Here is an 18,491-nt window from a genome sequence, read left to right as displayed (position 1 = left end):
CCCGGGCTCCAGGACAGGTTAGCCCTCTGTTGTTTCTTAAAGGGCCAGCGTCTCATTGTACCTCACTGGGGAGGTTTCATGTTGCCTTGTGTTACACGTCTCCCAGGGGCAGGGGGAGCCAGGAAGGTATGTATTAATGGCTTGTATGAAAATGGGACCCTGCCTTGCTGCTCTAGCAGGAGCAAATGGAGCCGGGGCAAAGCTTCGGAATCCGGAGCAGCCGTCAGCCGGGTGGGTTGGGATCCAGGGGGTTGCGTCGAGTATCTCCCTGCTTAGCACCAAGGGATAGTAGGGACTGAAAGAGACTGTCCTACCCCAACGAACCTGCCTCCCTGCTCCACACTCCCATCCCAGCCTCCCTTAAACCCCCAGGAGATGCTGCAGTCGCTTTCCCCTCCTCACCCATAGCTTCCGCCTATGACCTCCGGTCCTGACCCCTTTGCCAGCGGCCCAGCGCCTCGGCCCAGCCTGACGTTCCCCGGCAGCGTAGGGGCTCAGTTCCCTGCCAGAGCTGGACAACAACGGCGTCTAAAACCTCAGCGCAGGGGCAGGCTCATGAGTTTGTGGGCGCAGTGTCTCCCTCAGCCCTTCCTCAAGGCTGCGTTTCACTTTCTAGGAGCTAGAGGCCCCCACATGGCGTAGGGGGGTGCCTAGGGGATCACATCGCTCTTGTCACAGATCTACAGGAGCGGGGCTACCCCCCCCCCGGCTTTGGACCAGTCTCTTGGAGGACCCCTCAGTGTGCCGGACCCCCCCAAGAGGTCTCACGCCTTCAGGTCAGGCCACGCGGCCTCACCGCCTCCCATGGGGCTCCTGCTCTCCTGGTTCGCACCATGAGAGCTCTGTTCCGCAGAGATGTGGCCGGGTTGCAGGGATCAAGGCACCGCACCAAGGGTTTGCCGTGACACTCACAGAGTGGGGTTTATTAGCTGGTCCTTAGGTCAGCCCAGAGAACTGAAGGTTAAAGCCCAGCCCCGGGTCATTGTGGTCAGCCTAGAGCCCTGCCAAGCTCTGACCCCCATTGGTCAGGCTCTTTTGGGCTCAGTCTGACCTCCTTGCTCAGATCCCAGGTGAGAGCCCAGACTGCTCCCAGGTGCCAACTCTTATCCTCACACCTCTCCCTCCTTTGCTTTTTAGCTGGGAGATTTTGGTGTTAATGTCCCAGGGGTGGGCGTTGCCATTTTCAGACACTCCACTGATGTGGGGCTGGCCTTGGCCTTGAATGACCCATCCTGCCTCAGACAGCTAGGCCTGCCCAGAGACCAAACACTGAGTAGCCAGCTGAAATATAGGGGAAACTGAGGCACACATAGGCATCGTAAAACTCTTATAAGAAATTCCCACTTCATCGCAGCCCTCTAGGGGCTGCAGCCTACGATGGCTGTAAGCCCTACCACTGCTGCATACTGGTGTCCTGGCCATCCCAGTAACTACGGAATAGATTCCTTTGACCCTGTCTCCTGTGCTCTGCCCACTCCCTGAATGGCACCATGTGTGCCCGGTTCATACCCACATTGGTAACAGTTCCTCTTCAGAGCAAAGCAAGATCTCACCCCTTCTGCCCCTGGGCTATAGCCGCTGGGCCTGGTCAGCTATCTAAAGCGGGCTTTCCACAGGCACGGGGAGGCCACAATTCTGGCCAAGTCAGAGGGAGTTGTGGTGTGGGGGCAGTGCCTCTGGAAAACAGGCTCCCAGTGTTTTTATGTAGGGCTCCCACTGGGACGGGACGGGGGATCTGTTCCCCAGGGACCATGCTGTCTGGCTTTGAGTGCTCCAGGAAGCAGGGTCTGCTACCCCCAATCCACCTCATGGACAGGTGCCACTTGCAACATCAGGGCCCAGGTACCCCAGCAAAGCGTGCTGTGCGGTTCTGAAGTGACTGTCCCCTTTTGTTCTCCTGCCGCAAGGCCAACCGGCTCGCTCTGTCTCCTCCTGTAGCTTAATGAGGCTCTCACCGCAGGCGGGAGCAGGACAGGGGAACCCAGCCGCTCTGCCCTCCATTTCTTGTGGCTAGACCGCCCCAGAGCTGCTGCATTGTCTTGAGCCCGAGCACGGGAAGCCGGATGCCCCTCGCTTTGGGGGGTGGTGGAGTGGGAGCAGCACCGAGCCGCTGGGGAAGGCGCCCGCCACGCGACCCCCTTCAAACATCAAGCAGCCGCCCGCTATCGTTCCGACGCCTGTCACCTTCAGCGGCCCGTTCGAGAGCACCCGCCTGCCTCATGCTGACAGGGCAGAACGCACACCACGGCTGGCTGAGCAGGCAGCGCCGAGGGCCCTGTGCTCAACTCCGGAGGGGGAGAGGGAGGCGCTGGCATGAGCGCACGAGGTGGCCGTGCCCGGTGTCAGCAGGAGTCCAGGGAATATGGAGGTGGAGGCTGAGATGCCCACATGACTGAAAGCCTCCTCTGTCAGGGGCATTGTGGGAGGGTTAATACCCACGCCAGCACCTCGTTGGTCATTCAGCCGCTCGTTTGGCACAGGACAAAGTGGGAGCAGGTGCCACATGGCATAGGCCATGGCCCTCAGGCTCTGTACAGAAGAGGAGACATGGGCAAGGCTGGGCATTGGGCTGAGGAGACTCCGGTGCCTCCATCCCTGCCTAGAGCTGACAGCTGGATTCTGCCTCTGGCCTTGGTATCGCTTGGAGGATGCCCCTATGAGCGAGGTTGTGCCCAGGCCTGCTCAGAAACCTCCCAGAGCTCAGCAGCACTCGAGCTGGGTCTAGCCCGGCTGCACTGTGAAGCTCTCAATACACCCAGTGCTGGGCGGCATGTCTCTGCCCTCCTGAGTTTTGGGGCAGGGGAGGCAGCCGTGCCACCTTGCAGCTTGGGCGCTTGGGGGCACAGGAGTGACACAGGTTCATGGCACATTGATAAGTGCTGGCAGGTCGGGTCCATCTTTTAGTGGGGTGTTTGTACAGCACCGTGCGCAGCACGGCGTGGGCCACGACTGCAGTTCCTGGGCTCGCCGCTGATCCAAATAATAAATAATACAAGTTCTGGCGAGATGAGAGTGTTTGGCTGTCAGCTTTCATAACACATGCCAGAAGCAGAGGTGGCTCTGACCTACACAGTTCGGTGCCAGATCCAGATTCAGGGGGGTTCCATACCAAGTCACCAGCTCACCACAAAAGCTGCTCTCAGGTGATGCGATAGAAACGAGGTAGGACTGGACCTGGACCCAGGCGACTCCCCAGACGGGCTCTGCAGGAACTGCCCTCTGAGAGGATCCAGCAGCCAACGACCGAGCTTGGGCATCTCTTAATGCCCCACAGCTCAGCTCTGTGCAGCTCGGAGCCCTGGCAGTGAAAGAGTTAATGCAAAGCGCTCAGGGGGACCCTGCGGTTTCTTGTGGGAGATGCTGGCCAGCTGGTCTCCAGGCATAGCCAGGGCTGGAGGCTAACGCAGTAAAAGCAGATGGCTGTGCAGAGAGCCATGGGGAGGGGGGGTTAATACGGCAGGGCTGCTTGGGGCCCGGGGATGATTTCCCTACCGCTGGGGCACAGCCCCATTCAATCACAGCTGCAAATTGAGACCAGATGCTGGGAGTTACCCTCCAAACCGCGGCCTCCTTCACCAGTCCCCTCTGCTTGCTGCCGGAGAAGGGGTTGCAGATTCCTGGGGGCTCAGCGGGGGAGGGAGCTGGGGGCTCAGCCCGGTTTCCTAGCCGGCTGGGAGAAGAGGAGTGCTGGGAGGTGCTGGGGAGGAAGGCTGCAGAGGGGTTGTAGCACCCAGGCTGTTAACTCTGAGCAAGCTGCAGGAAGGAGGGGAAGGGCGGATATGGGAGGGAGGGAATTTGTAGCTGGCCCCTTCTTCAATCCCATTCTTCAGCTGGGGTTCTTCAGCCTGCCTGAGGCAGAGGGGGAAGGCTGGCCTGGCTCCACTCTGGGCCTGGGGCCTGGCTGGGGGTATCTCCCGCGTCCCGCTGGCTGGGAGGAGATGCAGGAGCTCATTGCTGGGGTGGAGAAGCTCATGTTTGATTTAGAGCGGGATGTGGAGCACCAGCGAGGGGCCCTGCTCCTGCCCTTCCCAGGCATGGACAGTAAGTTGGGGTGGGACCTGATAGCCCTGCCCCACCCCCCAGGTCCTGCCCCAGCTCTGTGTTCATGCTCCCAGCTTCCTGGAGCATCTCTCGCCCCTCCAGCCAGCCCCCTTTGCCTAGAGAGGGCTCTGGCTCGCGAGGCAGAGCGGCTTGGTAGGATTTGCTCTGGGGCTGGTGAGGGGCTCAGGGTGGAGTGCTGGTATCGGCAGGGGTATGGGGGGGATGAGGACTGCATGGGGTGTGGTGAGCAGAGCGAGGCGCCCCCTGACATCCAGCCTCTCTGCGGGTGGTGACTCTAGCAGTGACTGGCACCCAGGTACCATGGTGATGGGCCCACCCCAAGATCCCAGAAAGACTCAAAGGGGGACAGATGGAAGGGGAAGAGTTCCCCATCCTAGTTAGTGTGTTTGGCCCAGCCCAGGGGGTCCCATCTCTGCAGAGCAGCAGGCGATGCCTGGGATCGTGGTGTCCTGTGGGTGGTTACGAGTGGGTGAAAACACTCTCCCCCCCCCCATAACTGCATCTCCCCTTCCAGAGTCGGGGGCGTCCGTGTGTGAGTTCTTCCTCCGAGGACTGTGTGCAAAGGGTAAGTAATGGGAGCCCGGGGGGAGCAGGGATGCTGTTATTTCGGAGATTGGTAGCCTGACAGGGAGCCTTTCCTCTCCAGCTCCTTACACAGAATCCAGTACCAGCCCCTGGGGCTTGCCCCCTGCTCAAAGGCCAGCGTACTAGGGGTTGGTGGATCTCAGCCCGACCGCCAGTGGTCAAGTGCCATCACCATGGAAACAGCCATCACATCTGGAATAAGCTGGCCCCTTGCCAGGCATCTGGGCAGCCATGGCCCAGAGTAAATGGGCTGCTTGGAGCCGCACACCGCCTCTCCCTGACCTAGAGGGGCCCCTCCAGACTGGGGTTGGCACTGACCGAGCGCACAGGCAGGACACGGGTGCTGGGGAGGTTGGCCTTGTGACAATGGCACCGGCTGCTGCTCCAGAGGCCTGGGTTCTGTTTCTGTCACTCCTGTTCTCTGTGCCTGTCCTCCTCCCCCCCCCCCCAATATCTGTGCCGTGGGGCTAGTGCCCTTCCCTGGCTCCTGAGGACGCTGGGAGGATGCCCAGGTACCACGGATGGGGGTGGTACAGAAGCCCATAGGCAGGGAGTTCTAAGCATCAGAGAACTGAGCTCAGCGGAGTGATTCCTGGGCTCCCACCAGAGCCTCGGGCCCCACCCCTGGGAGCGTCTCTCTGTCTGGCGACACCAGCGAAGTTGGCGAAACCCTGCTAAGAACAGGATTCTCATGCTGTCAGCTGTGCCAGTGACACCCCGGCTGCTGGGATGCTGGAGCGGGCTGGAGGATCCTCTCCCAAGGAGGCTCGTAGCACCAGGCTTCGGAGGGGACTAGAGTCTGGTTGCCACGCCCCTGCCCTGGCTGTCCTGGGAGCAGGACAGGGTGACTCTGCGGGAGGAGTGGGGAGTGGGTTCTTTTGGGCAAGGCAGGGATCAAGGCGTCTGCTCTGCTCTGCGTCCAGGCCTGATGTGTCCTTTCCGGCACATCAGCGGGGAGAAGACGGTGGTGTGTAAGCACTGGCTGCGGGGGCTGTGCAAGAGGGGAGACCTGTGTGAGTTCTTGCACGAGTACGACATGAGCAAGATGCCGGAGTGTTATTTCTACTCCAAGTTCGGTAGGTGCTGGGAGCCGGGCGGGGGCCTGGCCCTTTCTGGGCAGGGTTAGGAGAGCTCTAGCAGGCTAGGGGCCGATGTTCAGACGCGCCGGACTCCATCTGAGCCAGCTCTTGTCCTGTCTGGAGCCCACGTTAGCTCTGCTAGTACGGGTGGGCACGTTCCGATCCTGGCTGACCTTACTGAGTGCTAACCCACCCCAATGCCCAGTTCGCTTGCAGGGCAATGCCCGATTTCTAACTATGCTGGAGAACGGTAAGCTAGTGCCACCTGCTGTCTGTGAGGAGAACTGCCCTCTGGACTCCTTGCTTGTCTCTGCTGGGGAGCCAGCCCCCCTAGCCCCTGTTCTGCCAGATCTGGGAATTCCCTGCCGGCCACGCCCTGCCCCGAGCCAGCTCCCCCCAACGCAGCAGAGCCAGTCCCTTGGCGAGGGGCGTTTCTCAGCCGGGCGTTTAATGTTCACGTCGGCTCTGTGGGCCAGGTTCAGGGGGCTTGGCCCTGATGTCGATGCATCCGTGTGGGTGGAGGCCCCTCTAGCAGAGTGAATACTGCACCCTGGAGGGGCCTGTTCTTGTTCAGGGTGAGAGCTCCAGAAAGCCCCATGAGCGTCTAGCAGGGCCGGCAGCTGGGGTGGGAGGGAGTGTGCTAGCCAGAGCCCCCTCATGGGACGGGGATAGAGGCTAGAAGCACGGTGTGAGCGACTGGCAGGCTGGGGGGCTAATAGAAACCCAGAGAAGGAGGGAGGTGTTCCAAGCATCAGGTAGGGAGCACCTGGAACCCCCCCCCTCTGGGTTACCTCAAGTTTGACCCTGTGTCAGTGCTGACTTGACCCTTCATGCTTTTGCTGGGGGGCAGGAAAGAGGGCGTCTCTGGCTTGGGACTTTAAGGACCAAAGCCCTGTTTGCTTTGTGTGAACACGTGCCTGTTTTCCGAAGAGCTGAGGCCAAAAATGTCCTCTTCCCTTCTTATTGTGCAGCATGGTCTGCGCTAGCTAGGGGCTGCGTTCCAGCCCAGGGTGCACAGCACTGAAGAACTTTGGTGCTGTATAAACTGCTGCTGTTATGGTACTTTGCAAGGGGGGGGGGGGGGGGTGCCGGAAGGGGGGGGAGATCTTTGCCTGACTCACCTGGAGGGGCAGGTGTACAACAGGGTTCCTAAAAATCTTTCGTCTCCATAAATATTCTCTCCAGGCGAGTGCAGCAATAGAGAGTGCCCCTTCCTGCACATTGATCCAGCGTCCAGAATTAAAGACTGTCCCTGGTACGACAGAGGGTTCTGCAAACAGGGTGAATACCTTGCGCTCGGTAACGAAGTGAACGGGAGCATTGCGCTCCCGGCTCAAATCCATAGGCAAGTGGCAGGACTCCTGGGTTCTATTCCTGGCTCTGTCACGGATAGTGAGGCACTGAGCAGCCTTTTTTGTGCCTCAGTTTGCCCAGTTGTAAAATGGGCCTAACACTTGCCTGGCAGTATCCTGGGCTTATTGACTGCCCTTCAAGGGCTTTGAGATCCTCCAATGATAGACGCTATAGAAGAGCAAAGTGTTTATTAGATAATTCAGCAACCAATGATTGTTAATGAAGCTTAATTAAACATTTTGCAGCAAGCATCTGACTAACAGGAGCTAGAGATGGAAAAGGGTGTGTGTGTAACCAGACCCCCTGCTCTCAAAAAATGCAAGAACGTTGGACGTCGTCTTTGTCTAAGCAAAGACCTCTGCCCTTCTCTATTCACCTTCGGCCGCTTCCCACCACTAGCTGAAGTTCAGCTGTCCCATGTGGAGACCCAGTTGGTGCCTGCCTCCTATCAATGGCACGCGTGATGCCCGTTCAGTTGGCATGCATCCTAGCTGGAATTCTGGGCACTGAGGGCAAAATTGGGGAGATGGGCTGCAAAGAAAAGAGGCCACAAACTCCCCACAAAGAGGGGGGAGACCTAGTCAATCAGACTCTCCATTCTCTGGTCCCAGGAAGGTGCTCACCACTGACCCATCCCAATTTGTAGCCACGGATCGATTTTGATGCTGACTGACATCTCTCCCTCTTTGGGTGTGCGTATGTGGCAGGTCCTCTGTGTAAATACAAACACACCAGGAGGGTGATGTGTGTCAACTACTTAGCTGGCTTCTGCCCCGAAGGACCCAAATGCAAATTCATGCAGTACGTATCTGGAGGGGTAGGAGAATAGATGTGACCTTGGCAAGGCCTTATGGGGGGGGGGTGTGTCTCTACCAAAGCCCAGAGAGTGGGCTGTCAGTAACTCTGACTGTGAGATGGATGAGCTGAGCTCCAGCCGGGGGCGCGACCTTCCTCTCTGCAAAGCAACTTGATTTGTGGCGTTCGAAAACTTGGTTATTCCTTTCCATGCACCCCTGGCCAATTCTGTTCTGTGGCCATGGTGCCATCTGCTGGACAGGGCAAGTGGCTGCGGAAAGGAGCATGCACCCTAAAAATATAACTTCTGGGAACGCCGAGCCTGTGTGGCTGGCATCCTTTCTGCCCCTTGCCTCCCGCCAGCATTCACACCCCCTCTGAAGCTGGTTGAGAGTCAAACCCAGGATGCACAATGCATCCTAGCCAAGCCCCGCAGAACTGCATGTGGCAGAGGTTGCACAGTACCTGCCGGCTCTGCTCCAGCCTTTATCAAATCTATTGCTTGATATGACTGGAAAGCGCCAGTTTTCAACTAGAGGCCTCTGTCAACCCTACCCCTTAGCCCTGAGACAGTCTCTTCCCTTGCAAGGGTGCAGAGGCCTGCAGTTACAGGTTGGATAGATTAATATTTCAAAGGAGTTAACTGCCTTTCTTTTCCTTCTGCAACCCCAATAGCCCCAAGGCAGACCTGATGCAGTGTAACTCGGATCTCTCCCAGGTAAGGCATGGAAAGGAGAGCTGGGTGGAAATTTTTTTTTTTCCAGCGACTGGCTTGTTCACCCCCAAAATCCTGTTTCTATCGACCCGAAACCATTCACAGATTTGTGTCAAGTTCCCTGGAAAGTTTGGGCTGAACCAAAAAAAAATCAAAATGTTTCAGTAAGGGTGAAACTGAACCTAAATTTGTCACTTAAATGTTGGGAATTTTTGCAGAAGCTCAAGGACTAGATTCACAAAACACTCGGGGGATGGGAGGTGGCCCCGACCCCTTATAACTTTCCGTGGTCAATACCCCCCTCTATCTGATGTGGAGATGGGATTTGAACTGGGTCTCCCATGTTACAGGACAGTGTCACAGCTGGACTTGGGGATATTCTGGAGACGGTCTTTCTCAATCTCCCTTGTTGAAGCTGGGCCACTTCTTATAAATAATTAGTCATTGGAACAGGGACATGCGTGCTCTCACGACACAGCTATAGTCACTCTCTCTCTCTCTGGCCTAGCGACTATCCATCATCATTCAGAATGGCAACTCACCGCCATTCGTGACCATGAAAGTTGAGATCTTGTGTAATAACATGACTCCAGCAGCTGGGTCTTTAAGAGGGAAAAAACATTGTGACAAAATCACCAGTTGCCAAGGCTGGAAATCCTGCTTTGACACCCTGAATGCTCCTGCCCTGTATCTGTGCTCCAGGTGGTACCAGTCCTGCCTTGATTCCACCTCTCTTGACTGATTCCTCTTGTGTGCTTCAGGGGCTGCCACCGCCATCCCGGGCTGTTGATGGCAAGAGTGTTCACGAGCAGCAGGCCCCGGAAGTCCTGTTGCTTTCTCATCAGCCGGGGGCTAGGGCTGCCCAGTGCCAGAGGAAGAAGGCACAGGAGGCTGGTGGCTACCCCTATGGACTGCTCCGGCCCCTTGGGCAGGTCACATGCTTCAAGGTTAGTGTCTGGAGCTGGTTGGCTGGGAATCTCTTCATATTGCAACTAATGATTCCCACCCCCCTTCCAAACAGAGACGTCCATACTTGGTGCAAGACTCATGTGGCCTTATTCCTGAGTCTGCTGCCATTGAGGGACCAGTGAATCCTAAGCTGTTACTACCCTGCTGGTGTTCCTCAGGGGATGGAACAATGTTCTACTTCAACTTAAAAAGCACTTGGGTTTACTGATTTGCAGCAGTTTTTCTGCCCGCTAGCCCCTTGTCAACACATGCTCCTCAGACCTCTCTGTTCTCCTGGGTTTCCCAACCGTGTTCTCATGCAGCCCACAGGACTGGGGGGGTCTGGATTGGCAGGAAGGGGGCCAATATTCTTAGACTGCAGTGCTGTAGGATCAAGGAGGCAGGATAGGACACTAATGCCACTGAGGGGACTTTTGTCAATAGTGTGTATGATCTTTGGGTCAGTACGTTGAGTGCCTCGGTGACCCACTCATGGCCCATGTGGGACAGACTATCAGTCCTACCGCCAGGGAAAGGACTTCATTTACGCAAGAATTACTCAGGCTGGACTGTCAGCATTCCTGCATAAGAAGATCCCAACCCACTATCTCCATCTCTTATGCCAGGACAAGGTGGGGGCTGGTTGTTGTGGTTTTTCTTTTTCTTTTTTTTTTAAATCTCCATCATGAACAATTGCTGTCTGCTGTGCTGGATTGATCTTGCTCAGAGGGGCTACACAAAGTCAATGTCCTCCTATTTTGTTCCCTTGCAGTGTGGAGAAAAGGGTCACTATGCCAACAAATGCAGCAAGAGTCGGCTGGGAATCCAACTGGGGAAATGATTTGCGAGAGTCTCAGGAAGAAAATCCAGAGGAAGAAGCTGTGTTGTGATATAGTATCAACAGGAGGCCAATCAGGGCAGTTTTCTTTGAATGTAGAGCCCAGTCAGAGCCGTCCTGCTCCATGCAGTTTTTTTACAGCTCTGCTAAGAGAAGAGGAAGGGGGAAATGCAGTTGCTCTAATGTAACGGTAAATTGGATGTTTATTTTCTGACCCCATGCTGCTGGGTTGGCAGGCGGCTCAGATCTCAGACTGGTGTGTCAGACACTGATAATCATGCTAATGCTAAAACACGGTTTTTAAAAGGCACAGTAGAACAGTCGGTCTGGATTCCGGTTAATATTCAGGAGACTGGTGTGTGGAGGGATAAGAAACTGTTTCAATAGGAGTGAAGTTGAAAGAGTAGCTAGTGGCTTCTAAACTACAGTTCATCGCACTTAGCAGGATGCCCTGTATTCAAGGCAAAATCAAAGTTATTCCCTCTCCAGCTACCTGAGACGGTCTCCCTTGAAAATCTCATGCAACTTTCTGTCAAAGGCTTTTCTAAGAAATTGAGAAAGAAGCTGACTTTGCCAGAGTTTGGAGTGGCTAGAGTACAGGCTGGGTACCAGAACTGGGTTTCATCACGGACTCCGACTTGACGTGTGACCTTGGGCAAGTCACTTAATAGCTGTGCGCCTCAGTTTCCCCATCTGTAAAATGGGGCTAACACTATCTTAGAGGGGTGTTAAGGCTTGTTAGCTGCTTTGCAAATTAAGCCTCCAGTGGAAGATGTGCTAAGTATTGCATTTTAAGAGAACACATACTAAGTCAGAGTTTAAAAAAACACAGGAGATTTATTGTGGGGGGAGAGTTAGTTCTTGGTGAAATGTGGTTTTACTCTTGTTCTACTTCCAAAGAGGAGGAGTTTTTTTGAATGCTTCTGTAACTTACTTGTAATAAAGCTTTTTGCCAACAGTTCTTCTATCGCTCATGATCGCATTACATTTTTACCACCCCTGTCCTGGAGAAGAAACAAAATCTTAGCCAGCTCAAGGAGGCTAGAATCCACACTATTCCAATCACTCTGGTTTGTTCCAGAAGGGTGATGTTCTACCCCAAGGGCAGCCTAAATACCGAATACTATGGCTTGTCCTCTGCCAGCACTAGAATGCTGCAGTGCCTCTTTCCAGGCCATTACTGAAGCAGCCCTTGACAGACTAGCATGTTGTGTACAAAGGAGAGACAGGGCCATGTGGATGCCACCTTTGTGTTGCAGTGGGTGTGTGAAGTGAGGTGGAGAATGGCTCTTTCCTACCCGGATTTCTAGGCTGTCAAACCACCGGTTTGTAACTCTCCAGCCCAGATCTGTCTTAGCTTGTACAGTGCTTGACTTGCCACCATCATTATCCTTACACAAGCCAGGCTTTGCCAAGCGTGAAGTCTGGGCCTAACCCTAGTCCCTTACACTTTCACGCAACCCCATGACAAGCGGCATGCCTTGCTTAACGCTGATCTGCATCGATGCGAGGTGGGACATGGACTGGGAGCAGAGGTTATAATACTTCCCTCCAAGCATCCATAACAGGCCCCTTGTACCATCCTAGCTTTACAAGTGAGTTGAGGGATGGGAGCAGCTAGTCCCTCCAAACTACTGCTCTTCCTCTTATTGGCCAGGACCCTCTGCCAAATATTCAAACCGGAACCTGCAATTCAAATGTAAAACATCTGGGAAGCAAGAGCCTGTAGTCCCCCCGTGAGTTGTTCTCATGGGCCTGGAACATAGAGAACCACATTCAGGTTTGATATGGGCTAAAAGCAGTAGCTATTGGGGTTTGATCCTCCAGTTTCTGCCGCTTAGATACTAACCATCAACTCAAATTTCCTGCTTGTGCTCTACGGAAACTGTCAGTCTATGCAGAATGTGCCCCTACCCTCTCTGGCTACTGGTACATGATATGGGAGGGTAAATAAAAAGCATTCCCTTTAGCAATAAATTAATTACAACAGATGAGAGAGCTGTCCTGCAATCCCTTGTGTTGGGTTCGAATGCAGATCATCCGATCCATGCCTGATTCTCATGCAGCAGTCCAGTATTTTCTGTCTCTGGTCCTTGAATGCTCTTGTGCCTTCCTCAGTGATACCTGCGCCAGCGATCTTGTTCTTTACAGAGCGAGAAATACAAAGTTAACACTACAATATGTTACCCCTGGTGAAAAATAGTAATGTTTCTCTGGTAGTGTTTAAAGTCCTCCTAGATATTCAAAGGACCATAAATGTCTAAACTGCTTTATTGGAGTGGGGTTTAACTGATCTTTTTGGTTTACCACAATTGTCTCCTGCAGGTTGACTCTATCATGCGTCAGCTGTCTGGCATAGCAGTTCAAGGAGGAAGGGAAGAGAACACAGTGGCAGGAATGAAGAGGTTTAAATCCTAATTACACCCAGCTAGTAGCAATAAGAGTATAGCTACTCGTCAAGCTCAACTGGTTAGATGTTTCCATGTATCTGTGCATGTGCCCAGCCCAAGTGCAAGGCACACTTCTTTGTGCTTTCCTCAACATAAATACACAGCCACGTGTATATTAAAGCCCCCCCCCCATCCTACCAAAACAAGACATTTCACTGCACATGCTTCTCCCCTGGGAAGAGAATGAGAGAACAAACATGGGACAGCCGTGTAGTCGCGTTGCTCAATGCAGTACTGGAAGGTGCTGAGATGGTGACGTATGCAGCATGGCACTGGCCTTTTTGACACGAGCTGTATGACTGAAAGGGGACGGCGGCTGGAAATTACGTTTTTAAATAACGTAATGCTTTTCATCTTCAAAGCGTTTTACAAATGTTAACCTTTAACTCAGAGTCTACAGCAGCTCTCTCAAAAACAGTTGCATGATAGGAAGTTGCTTAAATTCAGCAGTGTGAGGAAAGCCCTGCCCTAGAAACTACATGAAACAGGAGAGATGCAGGATTTATGTCCCAAGGGGGAAGGGAATGCAGTATGTTCTCAATCCCTCTAAGCCAGCACCATAGTCACCAGCCTTCTGGACAGGGTAGGAATAGTTATCACTTTCTTCAGAGCTCATCACTCCCTTCATAGACCAGCTGTCTCCGAGCTGAGCAACGTAGGGTATTCCCTTCCACCAGCTGGGGAATGAGACCACTGCCTCTGTAGCATGCCCGGTTCCTGCTGGGCAGGGTATTAATCACAGGGCATGAAGCCACCTACCAGCCTGGGCTAATGTTCACCACCATGGCAGCTTTTGCTTTCCTCCAGAAGGCTTTACAATCCATAACTAATGGATAACTCTCGTCAGCTCCCTGACAGAGAGCTCCAATAGTCGTGTTTATAACCCTGAAATCACTTGACTAATGAAGAGATTTTTTGGACTCTAAAACGAAAGAAGGATTTACTTGGAAGAGACAAAGGCCAAGAAGAAAACCTTACTCAGATGCTCATATCTCCAGCCATAGCTGAGGATGCAATATCCAGCCAACAGCATGGAGATCCCAGCAGCTCCACCCTTCTTTACGTCGATGTATTTGTTGTAGTAACTGCTCCAGGCTGTTGAAATAGAAATGTGGGGCCAGCTTGGTTATTCATCTCAAATTAGGGCTGACTGATCCAACCATTTGGCTTTTAAAATTACAGTTGTCTACCAAGCCGCTTCCTTTTACATGAAGATAACTCATGCCAAATAACTCCTATTGTCTCTCACATCAACGTACTACTCCTACACTCCAGACAAGTTAACAGAGAAGAAGCAAGTGATCCCGGCTCACCTTTCTGCACTGCTCCGAGCAGTCCCTTTGGAGAGAAATCACAAGCTGCCAGCCAAGCAGGCAGCTCCCTGAGCTTTACCTCCATCAGACGTCTTTCTACGAGGGGAGCTACAAAACAGAGTCACAAAAGTCAGGAGGTGGGAAAACAGGGCTGGGTATTTTGCCCACGCACACCATGATCTGCAGACTGTACTCTACGCACGGACTGGTCTCTAGCATAGTTCAAAATGATTCCAACAATGGGGCTTTCCCTGCTACTTTTGGGGAGGAAAAACATACAACCCTTCCCCCTGGACTGGAGAGATCTTATGCTGCACTGAGGTGTGTCTTGTCTAGGAAAAACAATGCCCACATTGAGGGAAGCCACCTTGCTTTTCCGTGGAAAGCCATGCTATTCCTAGTGAATGCAGTTATGGTCCCATGTGACACCTCATAAATGAGTGCTCACTTAAAGAACAGTCACCCAAAAAGTCCCTGACCTCCCCCCCCAAATCCTGATTTTATATAATGGATGTAGCCCATCAGCGGTCGCTATGCAGTACATCTCAAAAGTGATGATTGAAACCCTCCTTTTACCTTGCGGTCCTTCCAAGAAGCCACGCTCTATCTTCTTCATCTTGATCTCCGCGTTCCCCAGGAGAAGTCTCCCTGGAAACATGCTCAGCCTCTGATAATTAGGATACAATTCTGGAAACCATTCCAGTCCAATGGATCTTGCCTGTATGTTCCTGCCAGAAGATTGGAACAGACAAGGAGGTTGGTTTTCAGAGGAGTAGCACAAGTGTTGTTTCAAAGCCAGCTCGTTGTCTCTTCTCCCTGTATTCAGAACAGACTCAGAAAGTAAGGCAACCTGCTTTTCATCCACCAGAAGCTGTTGCACACAGGCTAGGTAGTTGCTGGCTATTCCTTCACTAGCTCCTCTGAGAGTCTCTCTCACTGACGGGTGGGGCTTCTCAGCGAGGGAAGCAGAGAAAGAGGCCTTAGAATCCACATCACCATTTAAGTAAAACTGCTTCTCTTCTGTCTTACTTTTAGCCACTCCGTCCAGCGGAACGAGGCCACGAGGGCTCTTTCCACAGTCAGCCTTCCCAGGATCGCTGAGTGTGTCCATTCCAGTTGCAGTTAAACGACTGCCTTTTTCTCTCTCTCCACTCAAGGTATTACTTTCTGCAAACTCCAGACTAAAAGCATTTGTGTTCGTGGCCCCCGTAACGTTCATGTTCTTCCAGTGGTCAGACTGGACTGTGTCTGCATGGCTTTCAGAGCAGTCTGGAGCCAGCATTTCCAGATACCATCCCTGGGTCGTACAATTACCTGTGGTAGCACTGTCTGCCAGAGTGCCCTGAATTTTGGGTTCATTCCTACCTCTTAGCACTTTGACGCGATGTTTCTCAATAACTACTTTCACTCCCTCAATAGCCGCCCTGGGAATACTTTCAAGATCACAAGTGGGTAAATCCAGAGAACCAGCCACCTCCTGTGTTGAAGACCCTACCTTCCTTTGTTTCTGTTTTGCAGATCTTATTGGGTCATTAGGAAACTTTGAAGCAGGTTTTCCATCCTTATTCACAGAAGAAAGCTCCAAAATGCCACCAGGTGCTGAATTCTCATAGTGAGAAGTATTTTTACTTCTGCTTTTCTGTTTGGTGGGTAACTGCTTTGCTTTTGAAGTCCTCTCCTCTGCTGCATTCATGTGCATTCTGGCCTCTTCTTGAACTACTGTCATTCCTTCAGCTCTGTGTGTCTTTTCAGAAGTCAGTTTCATTTGCCGCTTTGTATTTTTACCTGGCTTTTCTGCAGGCAAGTTGCTGGCTATTTCTGTTCCAGCAGTACTCCCTATTTGTAAGGGGTTTAATTTGCTTTCTACTTTGTTCCCTATTGTGTCAAGGGATTTTTTCTTACTTTCTCTTTCTGAGCTATTGTCTGGGGTTGTGATCTTCTCTTTGCTTTGTCTCCTTTTTTTCTCAGTGGCCAGGAGTCTAACTGGCTTGGACTGAGACGCTTTCAAGTCAACAGAGGCCATCTTGCCTAAGTCAAAAGCAGCTTTCATGTCTCCTGCCATCTTACAGTATGGCAAGTGGGACTTCAGTCGCTTAAATGGCTTTCTACAATAGGGGCACAGTTCTATTCCTGGGGGGGCACCTGCCATCTTTCTGTCTGGAAAGGAAAATAAAAAGCATTATCTACTAGCATGTGTCATAGCAAGAAGAAATTCTGTGATAGGAATTATAGTGAGATGCTGTTCAGGAAAGGTAGGCAGGAGTGGAAATGAGGCCAGTAGCAGGGTCTAGTTAGCATGAGGAAGTTACATTTTATCCTGTTGTCTGGTATGACAAGGTAAATAGAAAGGAAAGGACACACAGTTAAGGGAAAAAAAACACTCCCAAGTAAAAATAAGACAGTGGCTGAGTGAGATTGAGATACAAAGGTAGAGAAAGCCCTAGACTGGCCAAAATTGCAAGACTCATACAGGACTGCAACTTGCCAGGGTCACATGCATAAAACATGTCCTTACTTAGGCACGGCACTTGCCTACATCCTGCACTAAACCTTGAATGATTGATCCTTGCCTCAGCTATGGGTGAGCTTTGCACTTTTGATGGTAGGGGTCCCTGAGCAGGATAACTCATTCATGTTGCCATTTCTGCACCTTCTAAAAAAAAAAAAACAACCAACCTCAACCCTGGTGGAAGGAGATTTTGTTTTGCAATGACCGAAGGCTCCTGCTGAGGTGTTGTTTTCCCTTCCCCCTCCTTGAGCAGTTAAGAGGCACAAAACCTCAAAGTAAAAAAGCAGCAATGTTTGCCTGACTGCTAAGCGTCCTGCAAGGATAAACGCACCGGCAGCAGTGGGGAGAAGAAAGCGGGGCTCAAAGTGCTGCCTGATTGGTCTGTGAGCCAGACGTGAAAATAAAAAGAACACTTCCCTTTCCAGCCTTCTGGCACAGTGAAAGCTGCTCTGAGAGCAGTACCCAATTTCCTGCCTGAGCTCTCTCCCTCCCCTTACATGCCTGCAAAAGCAGCTCCCTGCCCCAATAATATCCCAGCTCCTCCTGCAGCAGGACCAGCTGCTCCCATTCCTACCTGCTCAGTGGGGACACAGGGGGATGTGGCATATGGGGGCAGCTTTAGTTCCAGCCCTGTGCTCCAGGAGCCTTTAGGTTATGGCAAGCAACAGCATTTCCTAGGGGAAACACAAGCCCTTCTATAGTGGTGGCTGGCTGCTCCAGCCTCTTCCCCCGGCTCTGAGAGGTGCTCTGCTCAGTCTTAGGTGGTGGTGTTAATAAAGCTCTTGTTGAAGCTTGCTTGACCCTGTCACGTGACATGACAGAAACAAGGGTCTAGTTCTGACTGTGTTGCATCAGTGTTACAAATGAAACCACAAGAGCTCAAAAATTTTGAGGCCCTCCAAAGGCCCCCCCCCCCCACGCACGTTATGAGATTGGCCTAAAAATCATGAGATTTTAAAAAGAATACATTTTTGGGGTTGGGGTGGTTGATTTTTTTAAATTTGCCTTCTGGGTTTTGAGCAGGGGGAGGGGGGATTCCAGCTTTTCTCTGCAACAGTGAGAGCTAGAAACATATTTTTGTTTATAAATGAAAGTTGAGAGTATCATGATTTCAGGAGCTGGGGGTTTAAGCAAAACAACAAAGTACCACGACGTGTGATACAATCGTGAGTTGGGTAACTCTGAAAGCCGCTGCTGAACCTAGGCCTTCTGATAGTGACCAGCTTTTCAATGTGAAAAAATATGACAAGAAGGGGAGGCAGGACAGTATCCTGATGATTTGAATTCCTCCCCAGGGGAGAGTAGTGACAATATCTACCCCTGCAGTCCCTTGCTGTTATCTCATTTGCCAGTCTCAAATCTCACATGGGAGATGCTCAGAGGCGAGGGTGATGGGCACCAGTAGGAGCCTCTAAAAGAAACAGAATAAAGCCATTGGAGACAGGTGACCCTTAGGGGTGTTAATAAAGCTGTTGTTGAAGGGAGACCCTGATCCACAGAAGGGGGGGGTCTGTTTGCCCGAGGGTGTCAATAAAGCTGTTGTTGAAAGGGACCCATGGGGGGCTGTTTGCCCGAGGGTGTCAATAAAGCTGTTGTTGAAAGGGGCCCATGGGGGGCTGTTGGCCCGAGGGTGTCAATAAAGCTGTTGTTGAAAGGGGCCCATGGGGGGCTGTTTGCCGGAGGGTGTCAATAAAGCTGTTGTTGGAGGGGACCCATGGGGGGGCTGTTTGCCGGAGGGTGTCAATAAAGCTGTTGTTGAAAGGGGCCCGTGGGGGGCTGTTGGCCCGAGGGTGTCAATAAAGCTGTTGTTGAAAGGGGCCCATGGGGGGCTGTTTGCCCGAGGG

General features: G+C 52.5%; 2 protein-coding genes across 4 annotated transcripts; one reads left to right on the top strand and one right to left on the bottom strand.

Moving 5' to 3' along the window:
• Positions 1-3,824: 3,824 nt before the first annotated feature.
• Positions 3,825-11,080, top strand: CPSF4L (cleavage and polyadenylation specific factor 4 like). Of its 2 annotated transcripts, XM_034790320.1 has the most exons (8): positions 3,825-4,041; positions 4,577-4,627; positions 5,571-5,723; positions 6,912-7,007; positions 7,787-7,880; positions 8,550-8,592; positions 9,351-9,536; positions 10,310-11,080. In XM_034790320.1, the coding sequence occupies exons 1-8, from the start codon at positions 3,939-3,941 to the stop codon at positions 10,376-10,378; spliced, it is 795 nt and encodes a 264-aa protein (XP_034646211.1). In that variant the 5' UTR covers positions 3,825-3,938; the 3' UTR covers positions 10,379-11,080. The 2 variants fall into 2 exon arrangements, with proteins under 2 accessions (XP_034646211.1, XP_034646213.1); XM_034790322.1 differs by lacking the exon at positions 7,787-7,880 and having other exon boundaries at positions 3,826-4,041; positions 6,912-6,981.
• Positions 11,081-11,208: 128 nt separating this feature from the next.
• C14H17orf80 (chromosome 14 C17orf80 homolog) lies at positions 11,209-17,554 on the bottom strand. 2 transcript variants are annotated; one of them, XM_034790318.1, is made up of 5 exons: positions 17,222-17,554; positions 14,715-16,295; positions 14,139-14,246; positions 13,804-13,920; positions 11,209-12,518 (listed from the first exon to the last, which is right to left on the bottom strand). In XM_034790318.1, exons 2-5 carry the CDS (start codon positions 16,285-16,287, stop codon positions 12,490-12,492), a joined length of 1,827 nt encoding a protein of 608 aa, XP_034646209.1. In that variant the 5' UTR covers positions 16,288-16,295; positions 17,222-17,554; the 3' UTR covers positions 11,209-12,489. The 2 variants fall into 2 exon arrangements, with proteins under 2 accessions (XP_034646209.1, XP_034646210.1); XM_034790319.1 differs by lacking the exon at positions 17,222-17,554 and adding an exon at positions 16,815-17,180.
• Between the last annotated feature and the right edge of the window lie 937 nt (positions 17,555-18,491).

This window comes from Trachemys scripta, chromosome 14 (genome assembly GCF_013100865.1).
Source record: "Trachemys scripta elegans isolate TJP31775 chromosome 14, CAS_Tse_1.0, whole genome shotgun sequence".
Lineage (NCBI taxonomy): Eukaryota > Metazoa > Chordata > Testudines > Emydidae > Trachemys > Trachemys scripta.
Note: the sequence above shows the minus strand (reverse complement) of the source record. Positions and strands in the feature narration are given on the sequence as shown.

What these genes read in the sequence shown, in the direction of transcription:
- CPSF4L (XM_034790320.1), top strand. Translation starts at nt 3,939, where the DNA reads ATGCAGGAGCTCATTGCTGGGGTGGAGAAGCTCATGTTTGATTTAGAG. An exon ending in GCCCTTCCCAGGCATGGACA is followed by an intron (nt 4,042 to 4,576) that starts GTAAGTTGGGGT and finishes CTCCCCTTCCAG; the next exon opens with AGTCGGGGGCGTCCGTGTGT. An exon ending in GTAACTCGGATCTCTCCCAG is followed by an intron (nt 8,593 to 9,350) that starts GTAAGGCATGGA and finishes TGTGTGCTTCAG; the next exon opens with GGGCTGCCACCGCCATCCCG.
- C14H17orf80 (XM_034790318.1), bottom strand. Translation starts at nt 16,287, where the DNA reads ATGGCAGGTGCCCCCCCAGGAATAGAACTGTGCCCCTATTGTAGAAAG. An exon ending in GCTCGGAGCAGTGCAGAAAG is followed by an intron (nt 13,921 to 14,138) that starts GTGAGCCGGGAT and finishes CTATTTCAACAG; the next exon opens with CCTGGAGCAGTTACTACAAC. An exon ending in CTGGAGATATGAGCATCTGA is followed by an intron (nt 12,519 to 13,803) that starts GTAAGGTTTTCT and finishes CGCTCTGTAAAG; the next exon opens with AACAAGATCGCTGGCGCAGG.